The sequence below is a fragment of the Sciurus vulgaris genome (genome assembly GCF_902686455.1).
Source record: "Sciurus vulgaris genome assembly, chromosome: X".
Taxonomy (NCBI): domain Eukaryota; kingdom Metazoa; phylum Chordata; class Mammalia; order Rodentia; family Sciuridae; genus Sciurus; species Sciurus vulgaris.
The window spans coordinates 28,907,749-28,924,645 of NC_136471.1; the positions used below are offsets into that span (position 1 = coordinate 28,907,749).

At 35.3% G+C, this 16,897-nt stretch overlaps 1 protein-coding gene across 9 annotated transcripts in view; it reads left to right on the top strand.

Annotated features, from left to right (window-relative positions):
• The window catches only part of THOC2 (THO complex subunit 2), a gene marked incomplete at its 3' end in the record, with an annotated part of 110,517 nt that overhangs the window by 35,041 nt on the left and 58,579 nt on the right, over window positions 1-16,897 (top strand). For all 9 annotated transcript variants that reach the window (XR_013761057.1, XR_013761058.1, XR_013761059.1 and 6 more), the window contains exon 8: window positions 6,878-7,044. Coding sequence is in view for 6 of the 9 variants with exons in the window: in XM_079123337.1 (XP_078979463.1) it covers window positions 6,878-7,044 (167 nt within the window). The remainder of the gene's footprint in view (window positions 1-6,877; window positions 7,045-16,897) is intronic.

The window sequence follows — 16,897 nt, forward strand, 5'->3', positions numbered from 1 at the left end:
AGCTATTATAAGTAATCTACAAATGGTTTAAAGTATACAAGAGAATTATGGAGGTTATATATAGATAATATGCCAGTTTATATATAAGGGATTTGAGCATATGTGGATTTTGATATCCTTAGGTGTTCTGGAACAACTTTTCTCAAATATTGATGGAGAACAGAACTATGTATTTTATCCTCCTTGTCCCCACTAAATGTATACTCCATGAGAACATTGTTTTTTGTCTGGTTTGTTTAGTACCTTATCCTCAGTGCCTGGTATGTAGGTGCTAAATAAATCCTGAGTGGGAAATGAATTACTCCTTCCCTCTTTCTTGCAGAGTTCGTAGTGGTTCTTAGCCTCTTTCTCGACATAGAGAAATTTAGAAAGTTTATCTCCCTTGCTCAGTCTTTCTCTCTGGCTAGATGACCTCTCACTCCCCCTGGTTTTCTGAGAAAGGAACTTTTCATTGATGTGAAAATTGAAGTCAAAACTTTATTTCTAATGAGTAGTCTTTTGGGTGTTTGAATTTGTTAGATTTTCTCTCAATGCAAACTCCATGTAGGCCATGTCATGTCTCATCTGACCAGAATGACACACTAACATGGCATCTTATTTTTCATAACATCTTCAGATAGATTTCTCTTTTATTTTGGGGGGGGGGGTGCTGGGGATCAAACCCAGGGCCTTGTGCTTACAAGGCAAGCACTCTACCAACTGAGCTATCTCCCCGGCCCCTAGATTTCTCTCTTTATTCACACTCATTTCTCTTTGGGAGCAGTCTAGACGGGCAATACCTTCAACAAAACTATTTTATGTCTGATCTTAACTAGCTATTGTCACTTTGCTAATGAAAGAGAGATGTGTAAGATAGATGCACTTACATTCAGGGTACAGTACTAGAGATAATGTAGGTGCACTTACATTTGGGGTACTTGGTTTGATAGAGAAATCCTTATTTATCATCCTTTAGTTTAAAGGTAAGTATTTGCTCCCTAAAAGATTCTGGTACAGCACAATATTTGTATCTTGTTTGACAGCCTAGGGCTATTTGCTGCATGTGCACGCAGAGAAGCAGAACCAGTATGAGTCTGTAGGGTGTTTGTGATATCATGCCTGACACTAAATTTGAATGACTTGTTAAAGAGCAATGAAGAGTGGTTAGTACACTCTTGATATGCCAAGTCTCATATAGATCTTATCAGGTGATTCTTGCATCAGGGTGGCAAAAAGCATCCTTTTAGAAATTAGAGGAAAGAATATCAGATTTGGGCTCCTTTGATTGAACTATACTATAAGTATACTACCCTTCTGGATGCCCTGCAAAAAAATCCAAACATCTTGTTATATGTCTTAAATATATGCAGTAAAGAAGTGATTGATAGGTATTCTTTCCTTTTATATCAGTGGTCAGCAGTCTTTTTTAATAAGGAGTAAGAGGGTTTTATTTTGTTTTGTTTTAACTTTTGGGGTCATGTTTTTTGTTGCAGCTACTCACCTCTGTCATTATAGGGTGAAAGCAGACACAGACAGTACATAAATATGACTGTGTTTCAATAAAACTTTATTTACAAAAACAGCCAAGCACCAAGTGGATTTAACCCACAGGTCATAGTTTGTTGATTTTTGCCCTGTATAAAAAAATCTGCCTAAAAACTAGTCATGGAGTTACTTTACTTGAGCTTAGTTTTGGAAATTAAGAATGGTTCTTTCTTGGTTTTGGGTTTAGCAGGTCCAGGATGTTGTTGACTTAAAGCACTAATCCTTATCTTTTCTCCCAGAATTAGAGTTTAGAATCTTAATTTGTTGCCTGGTGTCTAATAAAGTTACAGATCCACCTGGGAAAGGTAGGGTGAGAGTTTGTCCCGTTAACTTGACAAGTTCTCTTGGTTGCTTGTCAAATGACCAGAGAAATACTGAAAACAAAATAATACCCAAGCCAGTTTTTTTGGGGGGGAAGATTGTGGTACATTTAACCCCTTGACTACATTATTTTGAGAATAGTCAATATTTTAATTATCTTTGGATTAATCTGAAAACAGGGTCCATTCTCAGTCAACTTTCTCCTATGTCTTTGAAAGGGAAGCCATTTGGCTGCCAGCTTTACTTAAATTTTGACTTTATTAAAGTTTATTGACTATGTTAATTAAAAAGTTATTTTTTCCTCCTGCTATGAAAACAGACAATTGATGTTTTCAAGCATAGACTTTTGAAAAAAATCATCCTTTTATTTTGTTGTGTATTTTTCTGCATCTTGATTGATTTTTTAAGCACTGTTTTGCAGAAATAGTCTATCATTAATTTTTTTATAACTGTTGAGAGGTAGTTTAACAATTCCAAATATAGTATTTCCCATCAGTTTTTAAAAGCTATTAACAAAAAGTTTTATTCTACTACTTCTAAATACATCAAGCATTTCTAAATATCTAGAAGGACTAAGTATTCTACATAATTACTTGTCCACTATGCACATAACACTGGTAAATAAAATTGTACTTGTGGCAATGGTTATAATATGAGGTTATCTTCTAATATGAACTTTTATCGTTGAACCTTTCCCTTCTTACCCTTCTCTCTACTTTCATTCTAGTGGACAAGTATAGGTATATGTAATGCTGAGAGATGGTTGAACAAATTTATATCCAGAAGTCATTTACAGGGGAAAAGCTTTCCTATGAATTTCAACACAAAATGTACAAAATGTGCTAATTTTACTGATTACTTGGTCATATACTAGCAACCTCTTTAACATCTAGAGACTAGATGTTAGAAAATTTGGACTCATTTGTCCATTATATACATTATATACACAGCAAATCAAATTGCACAAAACATACAGAAAACTGATATCTGAAAATGTTCAAGTATGAACACACTAACATACTACTTTTTGGAATTGCTTCCCTCCCACCTCCTCCACATCACTGAATAAGTACAGATGGTACTATACTGCTCACAGTGGTGGTTGAACAGTTCCATTCTCCAAAGACAATATTTCATAGGAATTTTAGCAAAGAGATATTTACAAAGTGATATTTTACTACCTCTGTATTTAATATACACTGGTTATTTCTAAACTTCTAGACAGACTAGATGTTTCAAGTATAGACTCAGTTTGTCCACTATGTACATGACAGTTGTGAATAAACTGTATACATGTAAAAATGGTTCTAATTTGAAAGTCTTCAACATATGAATACTCTGGCCTTTGACCCACTGGGCTATAATCATGCATAGATTTTTATTAGCTTGTTTCTAAAGGAATTCTTTCCAGATTCCAAATGATTTCCTTTTGTTAAGAACATGGTTTTTCTCTGTCTCATAAGGTTCATTCTGTCAGGGATATGATGATTGAATCTGTAATGTTGTATTCTTGTCTGAAATGTGTAAGTTGAACATCTCTTGCAGTCATGTTCACAGTATTATCTTGGTCTGTTATTTTCCTGCTAAGAATTTCAATTTGGCCTTATTCCTACAACAGCCATTGTCAGTTTAATCATATTTCTTGCCTCTTGTTGTAATCACACTCTAATATAGTGACCATCTGGTCCATCTTTGGGAAGCTACAGTTATTTTGCAGTGCATTTCTTCCAGTATCTATCATGCAAAAAGTGTGAACTCTTCTTAAGGATAGAGGGATCTGGCACATAGTGGGTAGTTATTTAAATGAATTAATGAATCTGTAGCCATTACAGTTTGTCATTTCTTTATTTTTCTGCTTGTTCCCTTCTGGTATGGTTTCCTGTTTGTTCCTCCAAAGACACTTGGTGTGTGTATATTCCTTAATGTAACTGGCGGTATAGGTAGGGAGCCAGCCTTACGATTCCTCTCAAGATCACTTGTCTATTGATGCTTGAAGTAGAGAAAAGCCTTTATAAGATGCCTTAACATAAGAGTGTCTGTGTTCTATCACAGCTGCCATTAGAAAAAGTATTTTTTTGCGTAGTCAAGCTTATTGTTATTAGAATCTCATTATGTGTGAAATAGGTTAACTGTTACTTAACATATTGAGATTCAAAAAAATTTTTTAAACCTTCAGTTTGGCTACTTTTATAGATGGAATTGATTGGAGTAACTTAAGACAGTGAGGTATTTAGTAGTGTCCAGTTTTTCTTTTGTGATATGTTATAAATAAAAGTATATCTCTCTTCTTCCAGATTACTGCCTTAATTGAGCCTGGAAAGAAATGGGTAGTTAACAGCAAAAAGATTACCGATAGAATACCCTTGATGAAGTAATACTGTTAAACAGAACATGTCAGTTCATTGTCTTGAAAATATAAACTTCAAAGTAATGTGAATAAAATGCTTAATAGATTTCTGTCAAACATGTTGCCGTTCTAGTCCTTAATCACAAGTTTTATCTATGTGGCTTGATGTTTGACTGTTGGCCAGCCACTTTTGAAAATCTTATTCAGTGTCTCTTTGGTCCTATAGAGATATAGTGTTATTCCTTTTTACTTAGTGATTTTGTGTTGTTTTTAAAATTCTTTTATGGTCCTGGGGATTGAACCCAGGGCCTCTCACATGCTAGACAAGTGCTCTACCACTGAGCTGTAGCCACAGACCTAGTGATTTTGTATTACATGAAGTTGTTATAAGATTGAAGAACTTACTAGATCTTACTTCCATAATCTCATCAGTGTTACAGCAATTTGATTGTAGTTTTTCAGTTTCATTGAGGCATAATTAATGTACACATTTATGTATACATCTGTGAAAACATCACCCCAAACACGATAGTGCATATTTCTATCATTTCCCTTCAAATGCCCTTTTGTCTTTTGTATTATTTTCCATCACTCCTCCTTTCCTTCTCCCTAGGCCACCATAGATCTGCTTTCTGTCACGTTAGATTAGTTTGCTTTTTCTTGTCTGGCTTATTTCATTCAGCATTATTACTATTTTAGCATAATTATTTTGTACGCTTCTGTATTGGTGCCTATCAATACCTTTTTTATTACCCAGCAGTATTTGACTATGCATGCTACCCTTGTACTATACGGTTTGTCTATCCATTCACATGTTTGTGGACATTTGGGAGTGTTTCCTCTTACAAATAATGCTACTGTCAACATTTATATACAAGTCTTTGTATTGACATAGTTATTTCTTTCTCTTGGGTAAGTAACCTAGGAATGAAATGACTGGGTCATGTGGTATGTTAATCTTTAAAGAAACTGCAAGTTTAACAAAGGAGTTGTATAATTTTATATTCCCACTAGCAGCAGTTTGGAGGTATAGAGGGAGGCAAAATATTTCAGAGTTATTTCTCCACAACTTTTGGAAAACATCTTTTTGGATAATGTACAAAATTTGGAACTGTTTTTGGAAGGAGATGATCATGTTCTTACCCTCTTTTTTTTTTCCTTAGTATGAGAAATGGAAGAAAACGTGTTCTTAAATTTGAGTTGCATAAAGAGGAAAAAAATACTTGTATTTGGAGTATTTGGTTTTCTAAGCGATTGGTAAAATACTATGAAACAGATGTTTAGTTTTATGGCATTTAATAAAATAAGTGTGGAGTTAGTATAAGTAACTCTGAAGATCCTTATAAAAGGATTGGGGCAGGAATAGGTTATATAAGAGTTTTCTTGGAAAAATCCCCTCAGTTGACTATTCATAAGGTTCGAATATTTAACCTCATATATCCCCCTAAGTTCAACACAGTTCTTTACCATTGGAAGAAACCACTGTTTCTTTGCTGACCCAATGAAGTGGTTAGCTTGCATTTAGGGGCTATGTCTAATGAAAAAAATACATAATTTACAATATTAGAATCCCATTCAGATTTGTTCAAGGCATGTGGGAACTGACATAAACTAAGGGAATAGCAGATTGATATCACCTGTTCACTCTGGGTCATAAGAATATGTTTCATTGAGAGGAAAGGTGTATAGAATTGCTTATGTCATTTGCATTATCTCTCGTTTTTTGCCGTGTGCAGATGGTTGAATTCTTGTAACTTAAATGTATATATGATGTGACTTCACTATAATATTATTGTGGTAATAGCTGAAGCTGAATTCATATAGAATTAATAACAGGGTAGGGAGGCTGTTAGGAATGTTTACTAAGATCAGGTCCAATTGCCCCTTTTTAGATCACACTAGGAGATGAGCATGGATAAGTAGACATGGATACCTAGTCAGTGTTTCTTTTTTCTCTTCCTTTCCCTAGGTTGATTGTTTTCTTCCTTTTTTTTTTTTTTTTTTTTTTTTAAATCAAACTCCTTTGTCATGTCCCCAATTCCCTTGGTGTTCTCTGATCTCTTTACTATCAGTAGTCTACCAATTTTTCCTTTAGGATGTTACCAAAAAACTATCAATATAAATCAGTGGTACAAGTATAATTTGTAGCTCTTTTGTGTATGTAAGATAAACTAATCATGATTCTAAAAATGATGGTCCAATTTCATGAACCTAAACTTTAATTGTATATCAATGTTTTATATACTTCTTCCTAAAACATTTTTAAAAATCCCTTTAGCTGCTTAAGTTATAAAATGCATTGTTTGATTTTTCCTATTTTGCTAAGAATTAGTAATGTGGATCTCTTTCACTAATCTGAGTAATCAAGAATTGATGAGATAGTATGGCATAGAAGCATATTTATTTGACTAATATCACAGGATCTAGGCTACAGCCCAGTCCTGTCATTAGCACATTCTGTGATTCTGGGCAAGTCACTTTCTCATCTATAAAATGCATAGTGTTCTTTTTTATGATTTTGAAAGTTAGGAAGATTTCCCTCCAATGGAGGGGAAGCAAACTTTTAAAAAGAAGTTGTTTTTAAAACTTTTTATTTTGCTATATAAGTTATCCCTGAAAATTAATGACTTCATTAGAAATGACATATAATCACTTTTGAATTTTTATATATCTCATCTGTTACAGGATGCTTTAATCTGGATCCCAATAGAGTTTTGGATGTCATTTTAGAAGTGTTTGAATGCAGGCCAGAACACGATGACTTCTTTATATCTTTATTAGAATCTTACATGAGTATGTGTGAACCGCAAACACTGTGTCATATTCTTGGGTTCAAATTCAAGTTTTACCAGGTAAAAAAAATAAATAAATATATATATATATATATGTATGTATATATGTATATGTAGGTTAAATTCATACTTTTGTGTATAATTTAATTTGAGTTTCATTTATAAATGATTGGTTTCCACTCAGACATTCTAGCAGGGGAAATAGATCAATAGAGAGCTAATGACACATATAACAAGTACTATACTAGTAGTAGGAATGATGTATGAAAACCTAGAAGAAAGCATGATTAAATTTTGCCTCATAAGAGATGGAGTCAGGGAAGACTTTTATTGATGTAACTTTTTTTAAAAAAATCTGGTCCTTAAAGAATGAGTAGGAGTTAGTTGTGAGTTTTCTATGCAGGAGTGGTAAGCAGTGTGAGAGTGAAGATGTGGTAGTGTGAATATACATAACTGTTTGAAAGAATGGTCCAGGTCTAGAATGTGCCTGGATTATAAAATGGGAAAGGAAGGGACAGAAAATGACTTTAGAAAGGTAGGTGTACTTTAGTTGTCATACATAGGCCTTGAATATTGTGTCAACTGTTAGAATTTTATTGTATAGGAAATGGCTATTGGAATTTTTTTATGGACATGAATAAATACTTGAGGCATATCTTACATAATTTTTCAAGCTAATCTGTGCCTCTGGTTATTTCTCTTTCAAATCCATCTTTCATATTATCACTTACTTTCTTAAAAGAGATTTAACTGAGTTTCAAAAATCTTTGCTTGTAGGATGAAATTAATTTCTATGAGTGTCAGAAGCAGCTCATCACAGTCTGGCACTGTTCTTTTTTCCCCACTTATCCCAGTCATTTTTTTCTTAAATCTCATATTCTAGTCATTATTAAATGACTTGCTGTTTCCTGCATTTAGGTGTAGACACTGCTATGAACTTTTGTTCATGCAGTTCCTTATTACTAGAAAAACTTCTCTTCATCTTTTAGTGAACTCCTATTTATTCTTTAAGAATAAATGTGCTACTTGCTCTGTAAAGTCGTAGCTGGCACGTTAACTGTGCAGAATTGATCCCTTCTTAATCTATATTCTCATCAAACTGGACACATACATTTCTAATACTTTAACAGGTTATATTAGAATAAACTTTTTTTTTTTTGCCAGATTGTGAACCATATAGGGCAGGTTCTGTGTTTTATTAATGTCTGGGATTAGTTTATTGCTCAGCCTAAGGTAAATGTTTACTAATTGTAAATGAGTGCTCCATGTTTTACAAAGATAATTCTCTTGAGAGCAGGGAAGATTTTAATGTAATAAGGCCTCCACTGTACTTTTGGTACAGCTTTGCTAATGTTTCTACTTGCCTGGGATAATCAACTAGTCAAAAAATTCTCATTCATTGAATATTTATCTTGTTCCTTTGTTAGGCACTGATGGTACTCTGTTGAAGAGGAATGTCTATCCTTGTACTCTTGGAGCTTGTGTTTAGGATAATAAGAGGATTCCTTTTTGGATTCTCAAATGATATAGCACCTACTGCCTCTGCTTATCTTTTAATTTTGTATTCCCCAGAATGCTCCAGAAGATAGAAGATAAAGCAGATCAGAATTTAAAAGCATAGCTTTTAAGCCTGAACAAGATGCATGGCAGGGTCTTTGGGCAAGAGAGTACTATACATTTGTTTAAAAACTAGCAATGGCAGCTATTCCTTTTCCTGTCAGGAACCTAAGAAAACACTTAGTATAAGGAAACAGAGATTTAAGTACTCTATTAGATTTTAAGAGGCAGCACGATTGCTTTGGGTTTGAGAACATGAAGCCAACCTCTGTACTAAAAGGGTAGCCAAAATTTAACTTTGGGCATGATTTATTAGAACATATGTTAGGGTTTCAGGTACTATAGATTTTAGAGTATATCCCAGTGAATAATCATGACCTACTGTGTAATATCAAGTTAGCTCAGTGGTTGGTTTTAGAAACAAAAATCTTATATGAAAATATTCCTATGTAGCCTTTTTTTGAAAGCTGAATTAAAGTATACTGGGGGAAGTGCCTGACAGTATTCAAATAAGCCTTTTCTTGTAGATAATGGGCATTTTTTTCTTATATAAGAAGTATTCAGCCAAAAAATACCTGATTTAGAAATAATAGGTTATTGGAGGGAGTGGGTCTCATATTACTTTATGTAACACTCTACTGTTTCTATTGCTAGAAACATTTTTTTCTATTGCTAATGTTATTTCTATTCTAATTGCAATAGAAAAATTGTTTCTATTGCTGTTTTTTTCCGTGTGAGAATCTGTTGTCTCAAGGGCCACTAAAGGTAGAAGAAGAAATGTCAGGGATTTTAGTTAATTTGTGTTCTGGGAAAAAAGTAAGGAAAACTATGAAAATCAAGAACTTCTTAGGGGATATATCCTTGAGAATTGGCTCCCAGGCATGTGTGGTCAATCTGTGTATATTGGTACTTTGCCTAACTCCACCATCCCCCTTTCCCATGACTCTCTGAAGATGTTTACTCTCCTTTCTTCCTACCCACATTTTGAGCAATTGGGAATTATTTGGATCAGTAGGCTTCTGTAGGCAGAGCTAAATTTTTCTACTATGATGTCACCAAGGGAGATATTCTAATAGTTATACTGAATGTTTTGACTTAGAAGGACAATAGAAGATGTAAGCAGTTTTAAAGCACATGATCATTTTGAAGAATAAGGCAGGCATATCTTCTCTGTTCCTTTCATAGGTTTGAGGGACAATACAGGGTTAAGGGACAGCACAAAGAACAGGAGGAAGGAAGTACTAAGAAGTGTGAGGGTACTAACAGGCAAGCTTGACTGGAGTTGTCTTGCCACAGGAAAGGAGATCATGGCTTTCACCTATGTCACAACCCCTTGATTTCTGGATTGAAAACACAGTGGTAACACGCTCAAGCCCTATTCACACCCCAAATTCATTCATTTAAGAAATGTTGATTGAACACCTCTTGGGTACTAGGTGCTGAGACTATTATTAGTAAACAAGGAGAAAGAGTTTTCAGTCTTTCTTAATTTAGCTCAGCTCCTCCTGTTCCACAGCATTGAAATATTGACAAGGCAATTCCCTAGAAGGCTCCACCTTTTGGATTTATATAATTGCTTTTTCACAGTTGAATTAATTTGTTCTTTGTCCCTGGATTTCTTATATACTTGGAGTTAGATCTAAAGGCTTGATTATACTCAGTAAAATAATTAATGACAAAATATATGGTTATAATGTTGTATATTACATAAATCTAATGACTAAATTGTTCAGTAATGGTGGCAGTCTGATGCCTCCAGTATACAGTGACATTTCCCCTCCCATCAATAGCAAGGGTATCTGCAGGTTAGTACTATGACATCATGTGAACATTCAGTTCCTCATCAACCTTACATTAAATGGTTTATAATCCATGGATAATCCTTGTTTGAGCCATGTTTTTTCTTAGAGGTTCTAAATGACTGATTTACTAATGCTAATTTACCTCTATAATCTTAGCTGTCATTCAACAACGAAGAGCTGCCCTTTATCTGCTCAGGCCTTTTGGTTTCCTTAAAAATGCAGTTTCTACTGGAAAGTCAAGACGTTTACTTTAGTTTTTCCCATTAATTACCAGCTATCAGAGTAAAGAGTTTCTTTAATAGCAACCTCCAATTGTGATATGAATGGTGTGGGGGGGAGGGGAGGGTGTGCTAGTGCATATTTGTGTTGACTTAAATTTTCACAGGATCCATCTGATTGTGGTAGCAGTAGATGTTGATGAGATTCTAAATATATTTTGAAGATAGAGCCAATAGTATTTGTTGATGGATTGGATGCAGGATGTGAGAAAGTAGTGTTGAGGACTGATCAGAAATTTTTTTGGATTGAGCAGCTATACAGATTGTGTTATCAATTGAGATAGGGAACATTTCAGGTGGAATGGGTTCAGAGGTGGGAATGTATAATTCAGTTGTGTATGTGTTAATTTTGAGGTATGTTACATATCCAAGTATAAATAACTGATATTTGAACCTGATAAATAACAGTCTGAATCAATAACTGGATGTACCAATCTGGTGTTCAGAAGAAAGGACTGTGCTACAAATAGAAATATGTGTATCAAAAGCATATAAATGCTATTTAAAGTTGTGATATTGGATGAAGTCAGCAAAAATTGGATATAGAGAGAAATAGGAGGAGAGACCCAAGGACTGACCACTGGGGCACTTCATTTGTTGAGGGGTCTGAGAGAAGGAGAGGAACCAGCAGAAAAGGTGGAGAAGGAACAACATGTAAGAGGAAAACAAAGAAAATGCATTTTGGAAGCTTACTAGAGGAAGAAGTGACAAACTCTGTCAAATGTTTCTGACATTTAAGGACTGAAAATTGACTATTGAATTTATCATTCGTGAAGTAACAGTGAGCTATTTTGGTGGAGTGGGGTTGTAGTAAGAGATAATAGGAAGAGTAGAATTGGAGACAGTGAGAATCAACAGCTCTGTCAAACAGTTACTATAGAGGCATGCAGACACATGGGGTGGTCATGGCAGAGGAAATGACTGCAGGAGAAATTTCTTTTTTTTTTGTAAAGGTGGGGGAGAGAGAACACATTTGTGTGCATATGGGAATGATTGAGTAGAAAGGGGGAATCTGCCAAGCTACTTCGGAGGCTGAGGTAGGAGGATCACAAGTTTGAGGCCAGCATGGGTAGCTTAGCAGAGGCCCCATCTCAAAATAAAATACAAAAAGGGACAGGGTAAAGCTTACTGGTAGAGTACTTGCCCAGCATGTGCTAGGCCCTTGGTTGTCACCAGTAATGTGAATAACAAAACAACCATCACAAACAACAACAAAGAAAATAGAGAAGAGAATTATTGGGGCAGTATATTTTCCTTTCCCTTTCCCTCACTTTTCCCTTCCTTAACCCTGCTCTTACCGCCCTTCCTTTCCTTTTTCGGTGTTGTGGATTGGTCCTCTGCATTCTAGGTAGTTGCACTAGCCCTGAGTTATACCCCCATTTATTTTTTAAAAAAATTTGAAACAGGGTTTTCCTAAGGTGCCCAGGCTGACCTTGAATTAGTGATTATCTGTCTTCAGCTTTGTGAGTAGCTGGGTTACAGGTAATACACCATTGTTCCTGGCTTTGGAGCAGTTTATTTTTGAATATGATAGAATGAAGTTTCATGCTTAAGTAGATGGAGTTGACTTTTAAAATAGAAGCAAAAAGAGTTCACCTATAGTAGCAGGTGGGAAGACAGCATATGTAGATTCAGTTGTTGGTAGGTGGGTAAATGTGATTGTGGGAGATTGTAGAAGCCCAATTTATTATTCTAATTTTCTTATTGAAATGGAAAAATAAAGTCGTCATTGTGGGGGGGGGGCGGGAAGGAGAGGTATTGGAGTTTAGAGAAGGTAGGAAGTTCTTGAGTGAATGGATGAGACAAATATAGCATAGTTGGTCAGCAGCATTCAGGGTGCCCTTGAGGCTTGATATATGAAATTGGCGTTGAGAGGTTCTAGCTATTGGTGATATTAAGGTTTAGGATATGGAGTGAATAGCTAGCTAGCATAATGTAAAGGAGAAGGTGTTTGAAAGAGATGAAGGAATTCAAGGAACTAAGAGACTAACGTGGTAGAAGAAGTTCTTGTTTGCATATGAAAATTTCTAAAAGTTAGGAAGGAGGGAATCAGGTGTAGTAGCATACACTTATAGAATCAGATTCTCAGGAGGCTGAGACAGAAGGACCAGTTGAGTCCAAAAGTTCAAGACAAGCCTGGGCAACACACTGAGATTCTTGTCTTCATGAGGGAAAAAAAAAATGTATAGTTAGAGTGATAGTGAGTCAGAAGTGAAGGGAAAGTCAGAAATGAAAGAGAAACTCAGGGGTCTACAGATGGCAGCGACAGGATATCACTGAAAATAGCATAGTAGGGAACTCCAGAGCTCTGTCCCTTTACAGAAACAACTAATGAACTGGCAAAAACTGTCAATCAACTTTGCAGAGTTCTAGAATCTAGTAAAAAATCTTTTAATATCCAGGGAAAGGTTTTTGAGGAATGAAGTTATAACTGTGGGATAAAAGAATGTTAGGACAGTTTAATTATCTGCCTACTGCCCCCCATATCCAGAGCAACAGTGACTGTAACGATAGAATTCCACACTTCTCGTGCAGGTTGCTAATGCCAGAGGGAGGAAAGTATTTTCTTTCTTTCTTTCTTTCTTTTTTTTTTTTTTTTTTTTTGCGGTGCTGGGGATTGAACCCAGGGGATTGAACCCAGGGCCTTGTGCTTGCAAGGCAAGCACTCTACCAACTGAGCTATATCCCCAGCCCCTATTATTTTCAAAGAATTGTATTTATGGGTCTCCATCTGTCTGGCTGCTCCCTGAGGGACCAGTAGGATGACCTGCCTTTGTTTCTCTTAACTGAGCTTATTCCCATGACTGCGGCTGTTTTTGCCAAGTATTTGAAGGCACAACTACTGGCTGTAGCAGCCTAGAGCAAATTGAGACAAATACTAGTGAGATTTAAAAGCCTGGGAGGGAAGAAGTTAGAAAAAGAGATAAATGGAAAAATATGGACTTTTATAAAACTTCTGCATATACCAGGAAACTTAAAAGGCCATGCCATGACCAGAGCTAAACACATGGTTAGGAAAGGCCTGAGAAAACCCTAAGCTTTCTCCTTTGGTTGGTATGCTCTGATCAAGAAGGACCTGGCAAAACAGTGCCTTAACACTGCGTCAATCTGTGAAGACTGGGACAGCTCCCCGTTTGTTTGCTACAGATCTTAAATAAAATTGTCAATCTACTTTTGAAGCTAACAGAAAGATTTTAGTGGCCAAAATGACACAGAATATAGATTTTATAAAAAGGTTAGCAAAGTCACTAAATATGCAAACATCAATAAACCACCAAGCACTATCAACAAATCTTTGGGGATGGGATGGAAAATCTGATTTCTAGAGTTGTTACATAATGTTCAACATGTCTAGTATTCAATAAAACATAATGAAGCATGGAAAGAAAGTATGACTTATTCACAAGACAAAAGTTAATAGAAACTGTGTCTGAGGTACCCCAGGTAAGGGACATACTAGATAAAGAATTTAAATCAATATATGTAGATATTCTTATGAAAACTAGAGTGCTGTCTCATTAAATAGAGAATAACAATAAAAAGATAAAAATTTTATGAAAAGGAACCAAAGAGAGATTGTAGAGTTAAATGGTACAGTAATTCAAATGGAAAAATCACCAAAGTGGTTCAACAGATTTGAGCAGGCATAAGGAATGGTCAGCCAACTTGATAAATCAAGTGAGGTTATCCAGTATGAGGAGCAGAAAGAGATAAAAAATGAAGAAAAATTAACTGAGCCTAAGAGGATACCATGAGGTGTACCATATATGCATCATGGGAATCCTAGAGGGAGAAGAGAGAGAGAAAGGGACAAGTGGAATATTTGAAGAAATAATGGTTGAAAACTTCCCAAATTTGATGAAAGATATGAATCTGTACATCTCAGCAGCAGGATAAACTTAAAAATCCACACTGCGACATTGAAATTTTTGAAAGACCAAGACAAAAATTGAATATTGTGAATGGTAAGAAAGATACCCATCAGTGCAAAGGATCCTTAGAAAAATTGACACCTAATTTCTCTTTGGAAACCATGGAGATCAGAAGGCAGGGATAATGGCATATATATAGTGATAAAGGAAACAAATCAAGAGTTCTGTTTTGCAAAATTGTCTCTGAAAAGTGAGAAATCTTGATAAACAAAGCCAAGGTATATTGTTGCTGATGGACCTGCCCTATGGTAAATGTTAGTCTTTATGCTGAAATGAAAGGACTTTAGACAATAACTTGAAGCCATATGAAGAAATAAAGAACACTGGCAAAGGTAACTACATAAGTAAAATACAAAAGCCAGTATTATTATACTTTTAGTTTATAACTCCTCTTTTTTTCCCTGTATGATTTACAAAAAGACATAAAACAATAATTAATCTGGTATCTGGCACACTGTATGAAGATGTGATTTGTGATTGGCAATTTAAAGAGGGAAGGAGAGAGATATAGGTAGAGACTTTTTAAATACCCATGAAGCACAGTTGGTTTTTATTCAAACTATATTGTTCTGAGTTTAAAGTATTAATTGCAGTATCCAAGCTAATCACTAAGGGAAACAAAAACAGAAAAGGAAAAGAAGGGATCAAAATGGCACATACCCACAATGTAATCAAACATGAAAGAAGGCATTAATGGAGGAAATGAGTAACAAAATAAGTATGACAAATAGAAAACAAATAGCAAAATGCCAGATGTCTGTCCTTATCAATAATTATTTTAAATGTAAGTAGATTAAAACTCACTTTAAATAGTGAATTTAAAATAGTTTTAAATAAGGCAGAATTTGGCAGAATGTGTGATCCAGCAATGTTTTCTATAAGAAACTCACTTTATAGCAAAATTGATACACAAAATTTGAAAGTGAAAGTATTGAAAAAGATATTCCATGCAAACACTATGAAGGAAAAAGCTGAGGTGAGTAGATAGACAAAATAGATTTCAAGGCAAAATTTTTTTACAAGATAATGAAGGACTTTATATGTTGATAAAATGGACAAAATATAAAGATATAATAGGTATAAACATATATGTGCTAAACACCAGGTCCCCTAAGTCTGTGAAGCAAACATTGATAGAATTGGAGGAAAGTTATAATTATTGGACATTTCTGTATCCTACTCTCATTCATGGTTAAAAGAGCTAGACAAAAGTAGGGAAATAAAAGACTTGAAAAATAAGCCATTAGGTCTGACAGACATATATAGAATATTCAACAACAGAATACGTTTTTCTCAATTTACATGGAATGTTCTGCAGCATAGACCATATGTCAGATTACAAAACAAGTCTTTTTTTTTTTTTTTTTTTTTTTTTTTTTTGCTGGGGGTGTATAGTGGGGATTAGACCCAGGGGTGCATAACCACTGAGCCACTGCCCCAGCCCTTTTTATATTTTATTTTGATACAGGGTCTGGGCTAAGTTGCTTAGGGCCTTGTTAAGTTGGTGAGACTTGCTTTGAACTTGTGACCTCCTACCTTAGCCTCCTGAGCCAGTGGGATTACAGGCGTAAGCCACAACACCCAGCCAAAACAAGACTTAATTGAAATCACACAAAGTATTTTCTGACTACAATAGAATGAAATTAGGTCATAGCTGTAATGAAGGGTAGTGAATGATATGAAATTCAAAGCTGGAAGGGCTTTAGGGAAGATAGAGGGAGAAGCAGCTGGAAATAATAATGGAAACAATTCTACACCAACCTGGGCCTGGTAGTATAACAGTAATCATGCCATAGGTGTTCTCACAGTGAGCCAAGCTCTGTTCAAGCATCAAAGTAGTGTGAAGCTTTAGAGGAGAGGTCAGAATATAGGGAGTTTTGCTGAGTGTGATCATGAATTCCAGAGGACTCTTTAGAAGTATTTTAAGAATGTGGAAAAATGAAATAGGACAACTGGGATTGTGCAGAATAATATGGGGATCAGAGTGTGGGAGTTGATATTTGACTTTTGAGTCTGGGGCTTCTTGTGGTAACTTGTTTATTAAATGAGGATAAAGAGAATAATCAAAGTGGTACTTGTGCATTCAAGTCAGGTAATAGAGGGGAGGTTGTCAGTAAGTTTTTGTGAGTTTGTTTTGAAACCCTGACCACCATATGTTTTTTTTTTTTAAATACTAAATAACCATTGGTAAACATTTGAAATCAAGAGACTATTGTTGGGCTGGGGAGATAGCTCAGTTGGTAGAGTGCTCGCCTTGCAAGCACAAGGCCCTGGGTTCAATCCCCAGCACCGAAAAAAAAAAAAAAAAAGAGACTATTGTTAAATCAAAGACTTAGCCATCTTA